The sequence below is a fragment of the Coturnix japonica genome, chromosome 5 (assembly GCF_054131305.1).
Source record: "Coturnix japonica strain WE chromosome 5, WE-NBRP24, whole genome shotgun sequence".
In the NCBI taxonomy this organism is placed as follows: Eukaryota; Metazoa; Chordata; class Aves; order Galliformes; family Phasianidae; genus Coturnix; species Coturnix japonica.
In genome coordinates this window covers 37,094,305-37,116,048 of record NC_140667.1, presented here as the reverse complement: position 1 = coordinate 37,116,048, position 21,744 = coordinate 37,094,305, and the positions used below count along the sequence as shown (strand labels likewise).

The window sequence follows — 21,744 nt, the reverse complement described above, 5'->3', positions numbered from 1 at the left end:
TGCAGTATGCAGCAATAGTCATGGAAAAGAAATGGGATCCAGGGCTGAGAACTACAGTTTGATATCTCTGCCCATAAAAAAAGCAAGAAAAAAGGAAAACAACACCAACCTGTGCTGAGACGTTAAGGAGCCCTGATGACGTTCCTTCTGATTCTGGGTATGTCAACTCTGCAGCAAACTCAAAGCCCAGGGGAAGGTACCCTGTCATGAAAAATCTGTAAAGAAACACACAGAAAACTCAGTGACTGCTAGGAAGAAGACTGAAGAGGCACAACATGGCACAGATTCCTGCTGGAATGTTGGACTTACTGCATGAGATATTTCTCCTATAATTGCCACAACCCACGCAGCTGTCCAACTCCCTCTTCATGGCATAGGTCTCCCTCCTACCCACAAATACTTTCGCTTACAGCCTCAGGCATGGAGCCAAGCCAGCAGGGAGCTGCAAAGAACGAGGTAGTAAAAGCAGCATCTCCCAAAAGCAACACAGAAGGGCATCACCCCCCAAGACAGTCCATCAGCCAGACAGGCCTACATGCATTTTCCTTTCATCCTTATCCCACGCGGGAGCCACAAGCAGGCTGTGGCTCTCCCCAGTCCCTTCTGGGCCATGACTTCTGCCTCCCTCCTCATATCCTAGCAGCTCAAGCATGGAAGAAAGCAGCCTGTACATGAACTTACCCCAGAACACCTGCAGTCACAAAGACCACCCAGAGATGGCCTAGGTTCAGAGTGAAAGTGTAGACTATCATCCCCACCAGAGACATGATATAGACCACAAGTGTTGTCTGTCTGCAAGGAAAAGCATAATCAGGGTTTTAGATAATCAAATTATCCTCTTCATCCATAGATCTTGGTATATTTTGCAGCACACATAAAAGAAAAAAGCTGCACAGCTTTCACACTCTCCACACTCTGAAATAATCCAGTCTGGAGGACAGACCCTCATCTAGAATATAGGGAAAACCAAGGATGTTATTTCACGTGTATTTGTTTTCCAGGGCACTGCAATGATGCCACTTTTTGTGCTTGAACTGGCTTCTACATTTGGAGAGGTGAAATGTAAGCTGAATAAGAAATAGGCTCAAGGATAGAATTACAGCTCCCTGGCTGTGCAGACCAGGTCTGAATTAGATGGAGCTTCTATAAAAAAGAATCTACAAACTTCACACAAGTTGATGCCAAAATACATGCCTATCATCATAAGCCTCCAGGTCGTATCTGTGATCCTCAGAAGCTTCATCTCTACTAGCAGGGGCAGCTGGCACATTGGGAAAATTGTTTTCTGCACCCCCAGCCAGTTTTGGTCTCAGTGCGGAGGTCTGATGTTAGTTTCCCAGGCTTATGGTTCAAGTTTTTGAAGCAGTTTATAACCAATTCACTATTTCTTGACAGTTGCCTATATTTGCACTTCACTCCTCAACTCCAGGCAAAGAAGATGAATGAGTTAGTGACCAGATGTGGTCAGCACCTTGTTTCATATTGATGCTGTGTCAAGATGCAAGAAGGAAGTTCCCAGAACACACAGTCCTCCACTGAAAACTAGGCTGGCTCAGAGAAGCAGCAGCTCTTACAGTTAAAAGCAAGTTATGTTTTCCACTGGAACTGCAGAATTTTGTGTGTGGGGGGGGGGGGGGGAGGTGAGGGGGGGGCAGTAAATGGAGAAAACTTTTCAATCTTGCCATGGATACCACACATTAGCAAGCTCACAAAAACAAGCTTTCTTCATTAATCGCTACCCCTCAGTCACTAGGCTCCAGCAGTACAAAATGAACTGACAGTCACCTGGGAAAGAACAAGACTGCAGGCTTCAGGACAGCCGAAGTCACACACCAAGAAATGCCCTGGATGTGCATATTGAGTTCATCCCTACTTGCCATGGTCCCCAACAAACAGCTCTGAATGCCACTCCTGCTGCAAGAAACAGCCTCAAGCATACAGGCAGGCTTCTGTTAAACAAGACTTCAGCAGGACTCAGCTCCCCTGAGTATATCATGGATGACAAAAAAGGAGACTCAATGCTAAGCAAGGCCCAAAATCTTGCATACAAGCAAAGGGCTTAGTCAAGATGAAGGCAGATACTCGGGCAGAGAAACAAAGGAACGCCTGGGGAAAGATACCAAGGCAGGGTGTTTCTCATGAAGTGGCCTTTTGTCAGCACATTTGCTAGTCGGAAGACAAGGAGAATGCTTTATGACTCTAGGGCACAGGGGCATGGAAGAATGCCTTGTTTTGCTTGATAAGCTTCTTATCACTGCCATAAATATCTTATGGGAAGGATAAAAACATGAAGAAACTGACTCACAGAGGGCATTTGTGAAAAATACCAGGACACTGTGAGCTGTTCCAGTGATGACCCTGCGGGGAATGGAAGTTATCCTCAACTGGGACAGGTACAGCCTAGAAAGGATGCCCAATGCAGTGAGCATATGCTCAAAGCTACATGTCCTGCTACATAACTTTAGGACAACTGGGCAGGATATGGTGAAGGCATGCCCACTAGGCATCCCACCAGGACTAGCCTGGAAAAGGGTTACAGCAGCAAGCCCAAAGGGCAGACCAGGACAGGCTGGCCACTTTTTTTCAGTGGAAACTCAAATGTCCCATTCTCTACAATTAGAGTCTTCCCTCCTTCCTACAGATTTTAACATACTTCAGGCCTGCAGAGACCCAAGTTTAAAATATCACTTAGGTCCTCTACCTGGTCAGTGGAGAGAGATGGTTTTTTCTGAAACAAACGTGACAGTAGAGAGCATTGTCTGGAACTGTTAGTTACACTGAAGGCTTGCTTTTATTGCTTTTAAAAGCTAACTTCAGCTGAAGAGAAGCACTGACTCAAGGCCTCCAACTCTAAGCCAGGCTCCCCTAATAATTGCCAAGGTACCCAAAGCAAACAGGCAGTCACCAGGTGTCACAACCCCATCTCTTTCCAGACAGAAACCTGAAAGATGCATAGGAAGTTCCATTTAACTCAGAGTCGAAACCTTTCAGAACTTTTCAAGAGGTGCTCAGCTCTCAGTCAGCCATTCCAAAGGCAGCCTGAGCTCTGGGACAGTTCACTTGCACATTTGTTTAGGTCAAATCTATGCCTGTTAATTCCAAAACTAAGAACAGTGATGGTGCTGCTTCAGGGACTTGCCTGCCAAATAAAAGCAAGAATGCAAGGCCATTTGGTGCCTGAGCACAACAGATGGAGAAAGCCTGACTTTGCACAGACTCACCCTTTGAAGGAACAGTGGGACAGTGATGATCAAACATCCCCAAAGTGTTCTGCAGTTCCTCGTGTTACTAATCTCCTCCTGTTCCTCTCAATCACAGCTGGATCTCATTCACTTGCTTTTCTCTCCCTCTCTCCAAGCTGACTAAAAAAAGGACTTGACATCTTTCCTTCATGATTTTCATGTGCGTACCATTTCATCCCTGACACTATCAGAGCAGCGCAGAGAAGGGGGAGGGTACCTGCCTAGAACATCTGGCATCTTGACAGCTTTTTAAATAGACTTTTAAATGAGGCTAAAAAAAGATTCTGTAGCATTCAGAAAAGAAAAAAAATGCTAGTTCCACAGAAATTCCACTGAACAGGCTGCAATGGAGAGCAAATTCTTAGCAGTTTTTCTTTACTTAAAGTTAAATCTATTCCCAGATATTCTTAGGAGCCCACTGGATAAGTTCTATGGGTGGTAAAGCACTCTCAGGCTGCTCTACCCATCTATGTGGTCCCTTCAACGTATCCAAGATTTTATTTTCCTTCTATGCCACCAAATTATGAGTTCCAGCTCTGCCTGGTGAACCACAAAGTTATTCAGCCCTCATGCTACTACTGAGCTCCATTCAGAGAGAGTCAGGAAGACCATCCACACAAGCAGTGCCATTTGAGGCTACCTTACCACTAACGCCAGTCTGAAGAAAAGACAAGTTAGATTGCACAGTTAGCTACTGCAGTTTGCAACAGTCGTGTTTCCATTTCCTAGGACTGCCAAATGAGAAGTAAACTCAATGATACATGATCTAGAAATTACAAGAGACTTACTGGTCTCTCTATTAGTCATTTGCTCCTGTCCCCTATCACGCCCCCAGGAGTCCTCATGTTCCATTCGTTCTTGTCAAAGAAGCCCAACTCTCTGCATTTCTGAACCCACACTTGATTACTAGGGCCAGAGGCCACTGTAGAAGCTGCAACCCCTCAGCTTGCCAGATTCTCCTAAGCAGCCCACAAGATACCAGGCAGTTTAAAGGTGGCAGTACACCCTGAGGTGAAAAGCTGCTGCAAGGAAAATACCTCTAAAGTTGTCTTCAACTCATCACCTGCATATCACCAGAAAAACCCCATCCTTCTTGAGCTGCTCAGACAAGTTATAGTGCAGTTCTCAAAACCAGCAGACAAACTGGAAACTGATTACATGGCTCCCCACATACTAAAAAAGAGAGGCGCTCTCCATTCCATGAGACACCTTGTAAAGAAAGTCTGTCAACAAGATCTGAGTTCATGAGGATTGGGAGCTGCAGGACACCCAGAGACCCTTCACTATCTCCTTGAAAAAGGGCATGGTACTCTTCCCAGATCTGCTGTCTTAGCTCACCAAGCAGCAAATCCAGAACCACCCATCCACAACCTCACCACCCCTTCCCTCGCTTCTGCCCTGAATACAGTAACATGCGCTCAAACAATGCCTCTGGGCACTGGATTAAATGTGTCTTTCATTAAACAGGACAAAGATGCACAGAAGCTGATTTGTAAGGGCAGAGAAATGGTCTGGTACAGTCGTGATTCTGCTTGTGCCAAGAGCTCTCTCATCCCTGGCAAAGAATGCAGCCAAGCTGTCTTATTTCTCCTCTCCCCCATGTTTCCCCAGGGAGCACTAGCACTAGACCTCATATGGGTCCATCAAAGACTAACACGATGCCCCAAATTTCATTTCAGACTATCTGGATTCTCAAAAACCATGTTTTTTTCCCTGCAAACCTTTCCCAGTGATTCAGTCTCTGGACTACCAAGCTGTAACTGCACAGAGTTGCTCCCTGCACAGAGTGGAAGAAGAAAACAGTCACTAGCAGCAAAGAGGCAAGAGACTTACTTGTAGGTTTTGGTTCTGTCCAACCAGAGGCCAGAGATCAGAGCACCAGCCATGCCCGACAGTACAATGGTGAGTCCAATCCTGCCAGCATTCACCTCCTCCTTCTGCGGTAAGACAAAAAACACAGGAGCCAAGTCATAGCCAACAAGAAGTGAGGTGTGGAGGACCCAGACATGAAGAGACAACAAAGTCAGCGTCCCATACATGACTCCTCCTGTTAACAAGCTAAAGAAAAGCAGTGTTTGCAAGAACTCTTTGGGGTACAGGCACTTCTCTCTGGGCCAGCCCAGGGAAAATATGAGCACACTAGACAACATGAACAGGCATGTTTCCATTCCCTAGGACTGCCAAATGAAGAACATGAACAGAAGGTCATGAGGACTGGATGCACTTACTGGGTAGTGATGGATCACCATGCGGTTCAGCAGAGTGGACAGGGAGTAGAAGCAACCTGTATTCAGACCTGAAAGGAGGATAAAAATGCAGCATATTCAGTCTGCTGCTATTCTGCTGTGTAGAAATGCATCAAGATCATTATGACAGCAGTCTACAGCCAGACTGCAGAGTATCAGGAAATACTACAGCTGGACAGGTCGGTTACTGGCAGAAATGAAGACCGAGGACAATTGGATTGCAGCATGAAGTAGGAAGCACCCTGCAGTGTCAGGATGGCTCTTACCTGAAGAGCTAGAAGAAAAACCATGCATATTTCTAGTACTGAAAGGTCATGCAAGCCCTTCATAGGGTCTCAACTCTTCCCTCACAGACAGAGGCATCTTCAACAGTGAAGCTGAGTTTTCTCAAAGCAATGGCAAAGTGTCTGCCACAGCATCAGGTGAATCTCAGGGCCTGAGATTCAATTAACACCAGTGCCACTGATCAGCAAGGTTTCCTTCCCAAAGAACCACCTGGCAGCTCTCTCCCAACTGACTGTAAAGGACGGCCTGTCCAAGCCAAGAAATACCAGAAGGCATGAAGGAACAGACCTAATGGCAAGCCCAGACTGCACTTCCCCAAGGCACCTGATGCATGCATCTGCATGAGGAAAGTCTTGCATTTTCACAAGACACCACCGAAGCCTGAAAATTAAAAAACAACTGTGAAAGTAATTGTCTTTCAGAAAGGGAAGTTAGATTAACTGTTAGAGGCGTCAGCCACCTGGTGAAGGTTTCTCAGTATCACCCAAGGTGAGAATGGAAACTGTTGAGGGTGATACTGGTCAAGCCTTATTCAGACACCCGGCTGCAGTACACATGCAACTCTGATTGAGTTGAATGCCTTCCTGAAGGGCATTGAAAACAAGAGTGGTTTTGTGTTGTTTTTTTAATTTTTATATTTTTTTCTAGTAGACAAGTATATCCACATGGGTGCTGGAGTAGCAGTACCACAACGGCTCCACTCTCACCTTGGGTGATACTGAGAAACCTTCCCCGGGTGGATGATGTCTGTAACAGACAGCTCAACTTTCTTCTCAGAAAGTCATTTACATTTGCAGTTAGTTTCTCTTCAAGGCTTCAGTGAACTTGGTGGGGGGAAGGATGGGGACACAGATTTCACCACTGAGACTCACACATCTACAGGCTCCATAGCGCGGCATGGGATTTTAAAATTCTGGTTCAGATGCCAGAAATTCTGACAGTCCAGATACATGTCAACTTCCTGCTTCCTGTTTTTCCTCTTTCAGCCTCAGCTAAAAGCAGAAAGATAGCAATGCATGGTACAGAAGTACAGTCTAGCAGGCAGAGCTTTAATGACACCCTGAAGTCAAACTCCCACTTCCCTGCTTCCAAAGCCTTGGGCAATCCCAGATCCAGCCCACTGCCATACACAGCTCAGGAAGCAACCAAAGAAGCCACAAGATTAACAGCTGGAGGGAAGATCTCACCCTGTTCACACACCATCCTCAACAACTTTAAGCAGAACTTCACAGCTCCTTGGGGCAGAACAGATGAATAAAATTATGCAAGCGATCCCATAAGCTGACTGCTTGTGGCAGCAGTTCCTGTTCCAAATGCACGTATCAGGAAGTGATTGGAGAAACAAATAAGCTGAGCAACTTGCTCTTTACACACACAAAAAAAAAACAACCAACCTTTTTCAAGAGTTACCTAGAAAGGCTGGAAACTCCTGGAGCCTTGGAAGCTGGCTCTTGCAACACCTGACTATGACAAAGCACCCCACAAGAATCTAATCTGGGTTCATCTCACCACCTCTGGAGCACTCAGCTTACTAGGGGACACCACAAACTGCAGTGCCAGGTCATGGGAGTGTGGCACATCAGAGCAGTCCTTCTACCCACCTCAAAGTTGGGCACAAATATAGGCCAGTCATTTATGTATCTAATACTTCTCACTTAGCCAAGAAGACAGCAGCCTGCTGGGGACAGCCAGGCTCTGGTAGCTAATGCCATCAGCATGCCAGCCCCATAGAGGCTCTGTGATGCATGGGATTTCTAAGAAAAAGAAGGGTGCCTAATCCTAAACTGAGTAGAAAGAGATGCTGAGTTGGCAGCAGCACTTGGCACCAGAGTCAGACAAAATACTCTAAGAATCGAGACAATGCGTCCAGTTTGCACTTGTGAAGGCTGGCAAAAGCGTAGGCATTTTACATGTCACAGTTGCTAGGTGAAGTTTCTCCACAAATTATAGCCAGCTGTTTGAATGCATGTAAAACAAACAAGAGATGTTTCCAATGGCACCCGACTGCCTTTGCAGATGAGGAAACCAGAACCAATATCTGGGATAAACAGGATAAACACATCTGAAGGTCCGGCCTCGTCTGATCCATTAGTTATGTTCCCAAGGTTTGCTTGTAATGTGCTGTGTAAGAACATTTTTGAGATCTCACAGTGTCTCCCATATTTTGCAAAGGCCAGAAAGGGGAAGTCTATTGCCTAGGGTAACAAAAGGAGCTCTTACGAAGCCTCTGACTAGATCTCAATTCTCCTGTAACTAAGCAGTGTATTTCCTACAAGCCAGACAACTGGTCTTCCTTTTCACCTTCATCATCATCCAGAACAATGATTCCTTATGCAGACCTGCAGACCTCATTATCCTGCCTTCTCATCACTGTCCCTTTCCAAATGCTGATTTTTTGGAGCTGTCTCATCATTCCCACTTAACACACCCTTCTCAAGCTTTCCCACCCTTTTCCTGCCTACTGCCTCTCCATAGTCATGTGCAGTTCCAGCACAGAGTCCAATCCAAGAAACTCAAGAGCTTCTTCATGCCCACTCCATGTCATGACTCAGCTTCACTGAGGCAACACCAGCAGGCTTTGGGAAAAGGCAGCCTGAAGGTTTCCCTGATAAACAGCTGCCACCAATATTTCCACCACTGCAAGTCTTACCACACAAATGCAGCTGACAGCTGCTGGTAATATCATTTTATCTCAGAGATCTGCAGGCCTGTTCTGACCCAGCATCCCATGAAGGCCCACATTCTTTCTAAAGCCACAGGAGATGAAGCAGCAGGCCATTTCCCGCTCTCTCCTGTTTCACACTATGCTAATACAAGAGTTAGGAGAGGCTGCAGATATGTGTTAGCTAGGGAGGATGACTCAGTTGTGCTCATGTGGCTGCAGATGTCTTAAATCTTGGCCAACACAACTTCTGACTTGAGTAGGAAAAACTGTCCCCATTTTTAAAGCCAGACAAGTTTAAAAAAAAGAAAGTTTCACTGCTTAGTTCCTTCTCTGAGTAACAGTCACATTATCTTCGCTGCCAGCAGCCTTAAAGTCTAGTTGGAGACTGACATGAGGCCGACACAGGGAGGAGCAGAATAAATACACAGACCCACAGGAAGAAAGGAGGGATTATGAGGCACTGAACACTCCACATCATTTGTGACTGCCAGGAAGGAATTATCCCAGGGAGATCAGATACTAAATATGCTCTTCGTACTGAGAGCCTGCCTCTCTCATCTAGGGCTTGTTCACTCCTATTAAAACTAATGCCTTCCCCTTTCTTTTTCCTGAAACACACATGCAAACCAAGCAAATGACACAATCCAGCTCTTAGCCAGCCTGCCTCAGTCTGTGTCTTGATGGTTTTCTCAACCTCCACTTTCATAGAGGACACCGAGTACTAGAGGAAAATGATGGTCTAAGGAGTGTTCCTAGAGAACTGTAGCTCTGAGAAGGGAGAGATTTCAACTTCTCCAAAGACCATTAGCACCCCTCAGCAAGAACAAAGACACCATGTTACTCTTTCCAATTGGAGGTGTCACCCACAAAGTCCACAGCTGAACACAGAATCACAGAAGTTCAAGAACTAGTTAACTTTCCTCCTGAAAAGCTTCCACTGCAAGCTGGTAGGAAGAGGGGACAGACCTCTCTGTGGTCTGTAGCTCATAACTCTATCATACAGCCAGGTGCAGGCTGCAGCAACCTTCCCTTTCACCACTAAAGAGAAAAATACTTCTGGATAGGACAACTTGGCATCAGGAACAGATTCAACGCACCACACTGCCCTCAGAGAAATACAGCGAGACTGCTGAAGAGAAATAGCAAATTCAGTGTGTAAGAACAGATGGTGAAAGAACACAGTCTCCAGTCCTTCCTTCTATTTGCTTTATAGGAATTGCCAAAAAAGCTGGAGCAGTCTGCACACCTACATGCTCCACATCACCTCCACTGGGAAGCCTGGCAGTCATATACTTTCCTTGGAAAATAACTTGCGCTCAGTGCAGTGACTTGCACTCAAACACAACTCCATGTTTCTTAAGTAAACACTTAGATTAGTCCAAGTTACTAATGAACTAGGAAAAAAACAAAAAAACACACACAAAACCCATAACTTGATAAGAAAATCCCCAGAACGGAAAGCAGTCACAAGCTGAGAGAAAAGTGGTGAGGTCGTACAGTCCAGTGCATGCTTGCCCTGCTTTTATTCTTCCCTGGGCATTTGCTTGCAACCAGTGCTGGACAGACTGTGGTGCCAGAGGGACCCCTGGTATGCAGCAGCACAGATATCCTTACATTCCCCTAACCCTGCTCAGCCCAGTTACAGCCCTGGCTCTGCACAGAGAGAGAGAGAGAAGCTAAGCATGTCTAGCAGCACAGAATAGCCAGATCTTACCATAAGTGACCATAAGCAGCACAAAGTTGGCATTACGAAGCAGGCGGAGGATTGACTGCACGTAGGAATATTCCTCTGTTGGTCGTGACTGGATCAGGGCCTGAGCTCGGCTCGGAGGGTATGGGGGCTTCTCTTTGAAGACTGAAACCAGACATAAAATAGAACTGTTTGCACCAGTACAACTAGGGAGCATGGGCACACACGAGGAGAGAACTGCTCAAGTGACAGCAGAGGGGCTAGTAAAATTAAGTGTATAAAACACATCAGCATCCTTCAGCTTCGATTCTCTGTGCACAAGCTTAGCCAGGAACAGGAGAAGAGAGTGTCTCTGCAACAACTCCTATCACTGGGGAAACACCTTGCCTTCAATTAGCAAGTTGTATGGGCATGGAAATATTTCTATGATTGGTGTTTAAAGGGCTTATTTGTGCCAGGGTTTTGTAACATAGGCAGTCAAAAGATGAAATGAACAATTAGTCAGGCTCGCTCACAACACCCCCACACACCCTTCTGCAAGTGCTATTGTAGCAGCAAGATCTAGTATTACATGACACAGGCAGCTGTGTGCAGGGACATCACCAGATGAGCTCCACTCACATAGACAGGCTGACCTCAGCTCCACTTGGAGTCATGCATATGCTTCCCATCTCCTTACCTATGACAACCAGGATGAAGAGGGCTGTTGCCACGCCGGCCGTCATGTAGAACATGATGCTTATGTGGTAAGCCAGCTTCTCCACATCTTCCACATTGGGAACAAGCACTGGAGGGATCAGAAAGCCAAAAGCAATGCCGAGCTGAACAGGAGAGAGAGGGGACACAGAGGTGACATGGAACCACAACTCTGCCACTAGCTCAGAGCTCATGAGAAATGCAATCCTCCCTTACCTGGTAAGAGATCAACTGGGCCTATTCTAGCTTCACCTCCAAAGTGAAAATCTCCTTTATCACCTAATAACTGAAAGCTAAACCAGCTGTCCACAGCAACCAGGCTATGAGAGACCCACCCACACCCCCCCCCCAAATTCACAACCATGATGATGTTCAAGACAAGGTTTTATAATACAATTGAACAGAATACTTGCTTCCAACAAAGTGGAGTTCTTGTTCTCCCCGAGCTCCTCCACACATGCTCCTGTCCAAGCATACATCCCACTCCTTATCTTGCATCTATTCTGGTGCTAGCCCAGCCACTTGGCAATTTAACTCGGCTCATTAAAAACAGTAGAAAATGACACTTCCAAAAAACACCCCAGTTCTTTGCTGGGTCAGTGAGTTGAACCTATTTTTCCTCATGCCTGACAAAGAAGGGCTGATGTAATGTCAAATCCTGCCCACTCTTGCTGAGCAAGATATCAATCTGTCTTAGCCATTTCGTAAGGTTATTTCTGAGTGAGCACCCTCCCAAGACAAGGCTCACCCTAATACCTCTCACAGCCTTCCCACTGCACCAAGAGAACCTAGAAAAAAATCAAAGCTGAAAGCAAAGGATACGTGCTACCAACACTCCCCAGGTGTTGAAGTTGTGCAATGGGGCTTGGCAACTACCTCAGCTAAAATGCTTGGCCCTGAAGGGCATAATGAAGAAATCCCTGCAGGTCTGTCCTCCTCTGCGCCAAGTACCCCACATGTCCAGCTGAGGAGCTCCTGCAGTGACAGCACAAGCTTCTGTGAGGACATTTGGGCTCTTTGCTGGGTAGATGTTTCTCCAGGAAGCAACAAGGAGCAGCACAGGCTTTGCCAAGTTGACAGGCAGGACTAAATGTCACAGGCCTTCAGTGCCACCCCTCAAAGGACAAAGGGGACAAACAGCTGCTTTGATGCTTGGGAGCATGCATTTCATAAAGGCTGAAGTCGAAGAGCACTTATCACATTTCTGAGTACTCTAAAGAGGAGGCCTAACAAAGCCACTTTTTGTTCCCTCTCCTGTATTTCACTTTTCAGTTGTGTTTGGTTCCCAAGGAGTGTATTTACCTGCTCCTCTACCCCTTTCAGCACTTGAAGCCCTCTCAGACATCAGAAAAAAAGAGCCACAGATCAGATCAGCTCTTGCTTGCTCTCAGAGACATTCTGCACATTCAGCCCTGGACAGGGCAAAAGCAATTTTCTGTTTAGCAGCACCCTCATTTATTTTTTCCTGGTTTGAGTCTACATTTATGAGCAGTAACAAGGCTCACACAAGAGCTTCAGATAGATGGAAAGACTGAGAAGGCACCCAAGAAAGCGATGGCTGGTGACCATGCATCCATTCTCATATCTGTTTCATAACATAGCATTCCAGTCTCTTTTGCAGGCTGGACCCTTTGCTGGGCATTGGAAAAGCACTGACAGTGCTGGTACAGTGCTAACTGAACTGAGACAGACTGGAAATATTTTAGAAATCCCCCCCACGCTGGTTACTCACACTATATCATCAGCCTTTCTAAGAGCCACTGCCCTCATTCTCATGCTGAAAGGCGATAGGAGTATGCAAAAACATGAAGATAAGGATGTATTCAAATTAAGCCCATTGCATGTACCATTTAATTATGGAAACATCAGGTTGATACGAACCCATTAGCAAAATCAAGACCAGCTGTCCCATGATTACGCAGCAGAACAGGAGCGCTGTGCAACAGAAACTCAGTGCTCAGTATTTTCACAGTCCTTGGAAAGGGTGTATTAGTGTCAGCAGCCTTACGTGCATGTTTAACTTACAGACAAGGAACTTTAAACTGCATCTAGCCAAATTCCTCCTGTGTCAAACAGTGTCCTCCCTGGGACACCATGGTAGCACATGTCTGGATCAGCAATATAAACCTATGCTGAGTTCACTCCCAGGACATCACAGGACCTTTTGGGAAGAGTCATCAAGTGGTTATGGATGTGCCATGACAGACCAGGCCACTTTTGGGAATGAGAGCACTCAGAGGTTCAGTAAGCATAATGAAGCACGGTGAAGATGGACACCAAACCAAGAAGGCGCTTACAGGGCAGAAGCCTGTTCAACTCTGCAGCACATTTATTTTGGCCAGAGTGTGGTCCTGCTGCTCAGCCAGGACACAGCCACATCAGGCTCCAGTACTGCTTCTCAGCACACCTAGAAGTTCAGGTTTCAAGGACGAGACTCAACACTGTTCCTTTCCATCCAAGGCTGGGATCCTCCTAGCCCTTATGCACAGGGTTCCACATGAGTCCCTCCACCCTTTGAATGAGGTCTATAAACTGCTTCCCAGAAACTGCTCCTTTGCCCCATCACCCTTTCATTCCTGGAAGAATGAGGCTGGACTCCTATGCTAGCTGCTCCTGTGCTCGCTCTCTGCAATCACATGCTGTCACATGAGCTGCTGTACTGCAGCAGAACACACACAGAAAATAGGAAGGTTTCTCTGGGACCACATTCCAGACTCCCTCTCCTGTCTAGCTTTTCCTATCTGAGAAGGGTACTGAGAATCCGTTTTGCAAATTGTTCAGATATCCTTTTCTGAGAGTCCTAAGTATAAATATCTCACAGTGGACAACAGGATGTCTAGTTTAAGGTTAGCTGTCTGTATACTAACAGTCTGCTGAAGGATGATCATCACTGCAGTATCAGCATAAAAAGTGTAAATGAACAACTGATAGAGGAGTGAGTATTCACCTTAAAGAAACCTAAGACAGCAGCAAGAATATAGAAGTGCTATGAAACTGCAGAACCAGGAATATGGGCACAGGAGACTACCACACCAAGAAGGTCAATTAAAGTGTTAAGACAGAAGGAGAAAGATGCTGCAAAGGAAACCAAAAATAAAACCCCACAACTGTGAGACATTTTGTCGGTAGCCCTTAAAGGCTAAGGGTTATGACATGGTTGATGCAAAGGACTGTATTTTCAGATCCCACAAATACGTTTTTCTCAAGAGAACCCATAAGATGCAGCACAACTCCTAATTTAGGCCTAAGGCGGCACACCCCACAGCCAGTAATAGTGAAGAGTTCTGCAGTGCACTCAGATTCAGTAGGAATAAAATAAATACACAAACAACAGCAAAAAACTTCAAACCACTATGGCAATATTTAACTCACAGGAGGGATCTACCTGAAAGAAAAGAAGCTTGTTAATAGGAAACAGAAAGGAAAATCCAGAGAAACTTACTGCTTGCTGGCATTAAGGCTGCACAAACCGCATCTGGGGGCTCAGAGCAGGTGTACGGAATATCATCCAAAAGTTTAGAACAGGGGATAAAAGCAATCACAGTTAAAAAGCAAAGAAGGAAAAAAAAAAAGTAATACATCAGCACACCCCTCAAAAGCTGGAATTCATTTCTCCAAGCATGAAAAAAGGAGGCAGCAAGCTGGACCAAACTAAAGTAAAACCATAATTAGGCCAAAAAAGGCCAAGGAGCAGACTGACAAACTGAATCAAAACTCTTCAAATGCAGCACAGTCAGGAAACTTGCCAGAAAGGCTGCAAGGCCAAAAGATATCACCATGGAAGGAGAATATTCGAGACAGAGGGAGAACTAAATGAACTCTTGCATCAGCATTCACAATGTGGTCTCTACGGGGTGTTTCCATCTCAACAGAATCTCTTCATGCGGCAAATATAGTTTTATCATGGAAGATTTTAATCACAATTAATTTGTTCTACAATGTGTCGGGACCAGAAAGGATTCATTCACGAGTTTGAAAGAACAGAACAGAAAACCCACATCACTTGCACACAGCGTACCAAACTGTTAACTAGTCTGTTACCAAATACACTGATCAGGAATGTGGGAAGGCAAACATGAGGTGAATTTTTAAAAGGCCCTGCGTGGGCAGGAGTCCCAGGGAAGCCCAGGGACAGCAGGCTGTCAGTTTGGTCAAAGTGTCAGAATTGTAACAACTGAAAAAAATGAAGCCTGCATGCATATAAAAGCCAATACAACAGCTTGGCAGATTCTGTGATTTCAACTTGATCTCTGCAAGTTTCTAAATGAAGACTCTGGAGTTGGGAGGGCTGCCTGCCCTAGCCAGGCGCTCCTGTGTTCTCATGCACCTTTCTCAGAAAGCGAGGAAACAGGAGTCTAAATGCTGGCTGTAGGACTCTCTTGGAAGGATATTCATTAAATCCTATCAAATTCAGTGTTCTAAAGCAAGAATAAAACCCATGCATAAGACTTACCTCCTAGCAGCCCCACACCAAACTACCCACCCAAGAGTCGTCTGGGAGTCACACAACTCCATTCAAACCCCAGGCCACCCCCAGCCATAGTACTGCACAGTTCCTAATGGAGGCTCCAGTAAGCAGCAGAGCAGCAGCTGTATAACCACTGGGAGGGGCAGCACTGGTCTGGAGCCATTCAGCTACAATGAACATCCATAACAACTACAGAACATGGAGATGAGGAGCCCTCTAGAAAACCAGAAGGCCCATCATGCTTTGACATAAACAGGTGGCATTTGAATTGTTTTAATGAGTCAGTCCTGCAGCTCCCAGCAATTAACTTGTTTTCTAACAGATACCTTCTAAGCACAGAGAGCCTCACATTTTCAAGATGTTCCTCTCCAGACACAACAGCACAAGTGTGTTTTAGATTTATTGATTTTACTACAAGTGGTTTCAGATAGAAGACCTTAAAACAAATGCTGTGAGATTCTCCACCTGAATGAATAGAACTGATCCAACAGCATCACCATGATGGAAGCAAAGTTCCTTTGTGAAAAGTCTCCAGACAAGCCTGTGCACTGCAAGCACTACTCTGGAAACCTCCATATTTCAGACAGCCACCACAGCTTACCACATAAACACTGTTCTCCAAAAGGCTTGCAGACAAAACACACAAGCCATGTGCAGCAACATCTGTCTCCTTCAGAAGGTCTCTCCTTTTCATGCTGCACTCTAGTACATATGGGAGTGGGAGACTTTGAACCTATTCTCAGTACACACTGAACCCATTCCAGTGCCTCTCAGTTCTGCCAAGGCAATGAAATGCATCAGACCTGAACTGCTAACCCTGGTTATGCTGTAGAGGAGGCACACAGGTATTCCAAAGCCCTGGGCACCACAGACCCTTATGCCACTCTTGTCTGCATCTCACAGCTCCACACTGAAGCATTTCCTACTGCTTCAACTGTAGGTGCCTTCAACTGAAGATACACAGCCAAAAAGCTGTGGAAAGCAGAAGCTGCTAGTTCCTACAGTATATTTTTATTTGCATTGCTATCCAGATATGCTTCTTCCATACCACTGACTGAAATCCCTAAGCCCCTATTAAAATCCAAAGAGCAAGGAAGTCAATGTACTTAAATGTAGCACAGCTTAGTTACCTTTTTCACAGTGTTTCAGGAAGCAGAAAGGACTCACAGTGAGAGGAAAAACTGTAATCCGTGCCTCATGAAGAGATAAGATAAGGCTCAGCCTTCTTTTTTTTTTTTAAATATACACTTCCACTGATATGAGATAATGTACTTCTTCAGTTTGCACTTGCACAACCAAAGCTCTTCTGAAAGTAAATTCCCTTCCTCATCATACTTCTCCTGTGACACCATCTCACACTGTTCAACATGATGCAATGCTGGATCATAAGAACTGCTGCTTCTGGACAAGTTCCTCAGGCTTCTAAGCCCCGAATGCACCTTCGCCCAGTTTACTGGGGAAAAAATGCAATGCAGCAAAACAGCAGCAGATAAGAAACAGTAAAGGAGAAGAGGGGTTTCAGCTCCAACAGCCACCTCAGCAGCTGCTGGAATCCTCCATCAGAATATAATACATGGGTCAAGGACATGTTACAGTCACATAACAGAGACAGTCTCTGAGGATCCTGCAAGGCAAGTGCTAAGGGTGCCATAGGGCAGCCTCTCCCAGCAGAAACACTGCTGTCATTCATTCAACTCCCATGCAACCTCCTCAGAGCAAAACCTAAAAGCCAGCTGCTTCTGTGAGAGAAAAGAGAGAGCTGCTTTTGGTGCCTGGCTGGGAAGGGAGCACCAGGTTAAATGAGTAGGAAAAGTTAATTTCAGATTCCAGTGCTCATTTACAGAAGCTTAAGCATTCCTCAGAAAGCCACACCACTACTTGGTCAGCACACCCTCCTGCACAGAGCCACAGCCAGGATCTCAGAGAGCTGGCCACACAGCACTCCTTGTGATCTGAATGCCCTGACGCACCCTGTCATCCTTGCAAGAAATGAAAGGAGCCAGGGCTGGAAAATGCCACCTCTAACTGCTGCTGCTACCAGCTCCTTGGTAAAGTTTTCTCTATGTTAATAGCTAAAATCCCAGAAAATGCAAGGCCAGACTACAGAGAGATGTGAGCTAGATCACCACCTGCTTCTATTTCTAACAGGAATCAGATCTCATCTGAAAAAAATGGGAAGCCCCCCAGAAGGCAGGGAAGAACCAAAGAGATCTAGAAGTCTCCTTGAAGAAAGGAATCCCACCGGACGCGCTTCATTCTCACAACACTTCCTGGAATTTCAGATGCTGTCTTACCTGAAGGGCAAACAGTACAGAACAGGGTTAGCAGTGAGGCAAACAGCAGGACACACTCAGCACACAAGGCACTGCAGACCCTCCCACCCCCTAAAAAGCAATGGCTATTCAGATGTTGCAGACCTGATTATTCACAAAAGCCCACTGCAGCCCAACCCCTGAAGATTCTTCCTTCTGTTTCAAAACAAGAGGAAAGGACCTGCCAAGAAAAAGCAACTCCTTGAATTTCATTCATGGTTTATCATGCATCCTGTGCAAATTAAAAGGCCTCACCTCATCACTAATAGACAAGAGATAAGAGAATGCTAGTCTCTTATCTGCTGTTGTTTGGCCGCAGTGCATTTCTTTCCTGGTAAACATGGCAAAGGTGCTTTCAAGGCTGAGGAGCTGTGAATGACCCACCCAGAGAAGCACTACACAGGTAGCAGCTACAAATTCTGCCTCAGGACATTTTTTTTATGGAAGTCCTAAATCACTTAAATCACAGAGGAATCCCAGTGGCATCTGTATAGGGTCAGACCCCACCTGAAGATGCTGCTGCATCATTATTCCCACAGGCAGAGCTGAATATGAAACAGAAGGTTTCTTTCTTCCCTGCTAAAAAAAATGAAGAGTCAAAATTACAGCAGAAAGATCATCCAACCCTTACCCCAAGTCCAACAGCTGTTTGCTTCCCTTAGGCAGGACAGCAAGAGCCAGGAAGATGATTTATTTCAATTAAAAAGTATCAGCACTGGTAGCAGAGCAATAGAAATGTTTCCACGTGCTGCTGATGCCCATTGCTCATCAATCAGGGAGACAGGGCAATGAGAGGTGATCCTATAGCCAACAGGCCCAAGCAAGCACAGCACAAACACAGCAGTCCAGCACATGCCATGCGAATTGTCACAAAGAGCTGAGGAATTCCAGTACCTGCCCATCTGGCTCCAGCTGGTACACCTTGAAAAGACACAGGAATTCGACTCATTGCTTAAACATCCTCACTGTGGTGGGGATTAGTGCCATCATGCCACAGCACCATGCCTCCTCATGCCCAAAAGACAGCAAAGCAAGTATTTTAAGGGAAGGGGCAAAGCCTGCTGCTCCAGTAAGCACATCCTGCAAACACTAGGATCTCAGAAGAGTGCAGGGAATCATCTGCTACACTGCAATTACAAACCCACTATATTATGCTCTTCACTGACACTCCCTAAAACACACTCAAACTGCAGATTAAGGAAAAAGAAAGTTTCTAGTTCTTCACCCGTCCAACATCACCAACTAACAAAATAGCTACTTTTCATTCACTGGATCTTTGATCTGAGAGAACGAAATGAATAGGTGTTCCCTATGGAGTATGCCTTGCCTTTAGTCATTGCCGTTTCCTGCTCCCCTGATTCTCTAAAAGGAAAGCCTGGGTTTACAAGCAAGAGCTAATTACTGGCCTGTGGTCTCACTGATGTCAGGTTAACCCCCAGAAGAGGACCAAAGCATCCAGCCAAAGTTTGCTTTTCACAACCACTTAGACTAACAAGCTGCTTTTAGGACGATGTGGACTCTGCATACACATATAGCACAGGCTGACTGCCGCATTGTTTGGATTTCTTGTGCACATTGTTGAGTAATTCCACCTGAATAAAAGCATGACAGTAAAACGTTCAGTTACTTATTTACTCCTAAATCAGCAGTGTTTATGCCAAAATAGATGCCTTCAACTCTGAAGATTTATTTAAAACACATAAAAAGGAGCCCACGAGACTGTGATAACAGTGAACAGAAAAGCTTAGATCCACTCAGAGAAAGAGTGCTTTCTCTTTCCTAAAGCTGTAAGCCAGTCTGCCTAATGCTGCTGCACAAACTGCAGTTCCTCAGCTCTCACCCCCCAACACTCACTCTTTGCCACAGCATTATCAGTCTGTATGGAAACCCAGGAGCGTGTGGAAAGGAGACCTCGAGTCTTACTGATAATTTTGCACGCAGTAGGAAGAACCATGCTTTAGAAACCACCTGAATGGGGAAAGCAAGTCCAATCAGAGCGGTGCCCACCCACAGCTTGAGCTAGTCAGCTGAAGGCAGTCACACAGAGAGGAGTGCTGCATTTTGAAGTTAGGGGAACAGGTACCAGCCACACAGCAAATGTCAGACTGTGCTTCCCTCTCCCTTGCGTCAACATGACAGAGCTGAGCCACTTCCCTGGTGCCACACTACATCAATATCAGCCCATCTGCCTCATGCAACAGGCATCAGTGGGCGTTCCAGTGCAAGGGTCAGCATGTCATTTCACTAATCCCTTCAAAACTGTGAACAAATTACCTCCTCTGAGAGTCAGCTGACACTGAGAAAAATGTGGTACAGCCTGAGCCAGAGCGGCTCATTGGCCTCCCTGATCCATCCTCATAGAGGAGTGCTGGGGACCTTACCTTCTCTCGACCTGGAGGAAAGTTTGCTACTCCTCAAAGCAACTGCTTGTGGAAACTCTATGCCTTACTTTTAAGAATCAGGAAAGTTTGTTAGACACCTTTTCCTCAGGGCCCAGCTTTAAATACAGCTCACCTCCTTCACCTCATCTAGCAGCCAGCAGGAGAGGGATGCTGCTGCACCAAATCCCAACACAACCACAGTTTATAAAGCCACAGAAAGGCTTGGGTTGGAGGGACCTCAAAGACCACTCGGTCCCAACCTGCACTGTGGGCAGGGCCGCCCCCCACCAGCTCAGGCTGCCCAGGTCCCATCCAACCAGGCCTTCAGCATCTCCAGGGATGGGGCACCACAGCTTCTCTGGGCAGCCCATGCCAGGGCCTACTGACTTCTAAGTAAAAAATTTCACCCCAACATCTAACCTAGTCTCAATTTAAAGCCATTACTCTTTATCCAATCACTATCTGTCAGTGTAAAAAGTCAGCTCCACTTCTGCTTGTAAGCTCCCTCCAAGCACTGGAAGGCTGCAATGAGGCCTGTCCGGAGCCCCCCTCACGTGGATGTCTCTCACCTGGCTCCTCTCTCCAGGAGGAAGAGGCTCTGCATTTCCCCTCCCCTTAACACCCCAGGTCTCTGCGGCCAGGCAAGTGACCTCCCGTCCCCTCCAGGCGGCAGCCACCAGTTACCTGGTTCCCGAAGACAGCAATGGAGCAGGCGGTGGACACCTCGCGGGGGCTGAACCAGACAGAGGCGATGCGCGAGGGCATGCCCAGGATAAAGACCTGCGCCACGGAGCAGACCACCTGGCCCAGCACGGTGACTGCGAACAGCTGCGGCCGCAGGCTGCCCAGCTTCACCCATGCGCCCAGCGCGTTGAGCGCCGAGCCCAGCAGGGCAATGAGGCGCAGCCCCTTCTTGTCCAGCAGCCAGGCCACGGGGAAGAGCAGCGGGATGTAGGCGAGCATGTAGCTCATGGACAGCCAGTCGATGGCAAACGTGCTCACGCCGTAGAAGCGCACGAAGACGTTGTTGATGCTGCCGTACTCGATCCACTGGAAGGCGTTGCACAGGGAGTAGCCGCTGAACAGCAGCACCACGGCCCAGCGCCGCCGGGACACCCGCACCTCGGCGGCAACCTCCGCCCCACGCCCGTCCCCGCAGGGCTTCGGCGCCCCGCCGCCCCCCTGCCGCACCATGCCGGCCCCGCTCACCCGCACCGGCAGCACCGGCAGCACCCTCGGCCCAGCGGCCGAGCACCTGGCCGGGAAGCCCCGCCCGGCCGCCCCGCCGCGCTGACTGGCTGCCACCGCCCCTCGGCCCGGCCCGGCACGGCACGGCACGGCACGGCCCTCCCCTCCCCTCCCCTCCCCTCCCCTCCACCGCCCCGCGCACCGCCCCTCCGCGGGCGGCCCCGGGCGAGTGAAAGCGGCGGGGAGGCCGAGGGCGCACGGTGCGAGCGGCGTGTCCGCGGCGGCCGTGTCCCAGCGGCCGTGTCCCAGCGGCAGGCAGCCCCAGCGGGACGAGCGGGCGGCAGCGCTCGGTGTTGCCGTCTGTGCTGGCAGACCCCTCCGAAAGTTACGCTGCCCGTGCCAGGCGAAGACCTCGAGGGCTGAGCCGAGCGCTGTAGAGCGATAAACTTCTGTGGGCGGGGAAGGAGGCTGTGGGGTGTGCCTTAGTGCCTGGTGGGCACAGATAACCAGGAATTGTGGAGGAAGAATCACAGAATAATAGAATTGCTCAGGTTGGAAAAGTCCGACCACA

The 21,744-nt window shown here is 47.2% G+C and overlaps 1 protein-coding gene across 4 annotated transcripts in view; it reads right to left on the bottom strand.

Moving 5' to 3' along the window:
* FLVCR2 (FLVCR choline and putative heme transporter 2) overlaps nt 1-21,306 on the bottom strand; it is a 30,201-nt gene extending 8,895 nt beyond the window's left edge. The window contains exons 1-7 of one of the 4 annotated variants that reach the window (XR_004307289.2): nt 20,670-21,188; nt 10,808-10,949; nt 10,153-10,293; nt 5,471-5,538; nt 5,076-5,179; nt 682-792; nt 110-215 (exon numbers count right to left, since the gene is read on the bottom strand). Coding sequence is in view for 3 of the 4 variants with exons in the window: in XM_032444634.2 (XP_032300525.1) it covers nt 110-215; nt 682-792; nt 5,076-5,179; nt 5,471-5,538; nt 10,153-10,293; nt 10,808-10,949; nt 20,670-21,179 (1,182 nt within the window). In the remaining variant the exon portion in view is untranslated. Of the gene's footprint in view, nt 1-109; nt 216-681; nt 793-5,075; nt 5,180-5,470; nt 5,539-10,152; nt 10,294-10,807; nt 10,950-14,266; nt 20,603-20,669 lie in introns of those variants that run through there. The other 3 variants (XM_032444634.2, XM_085549234.1, XM_085549233.1) reach the window with 3 other exon arrangements.
* Nucleotides 21,307-21,744: the final 438 nt, after the last annotated feature.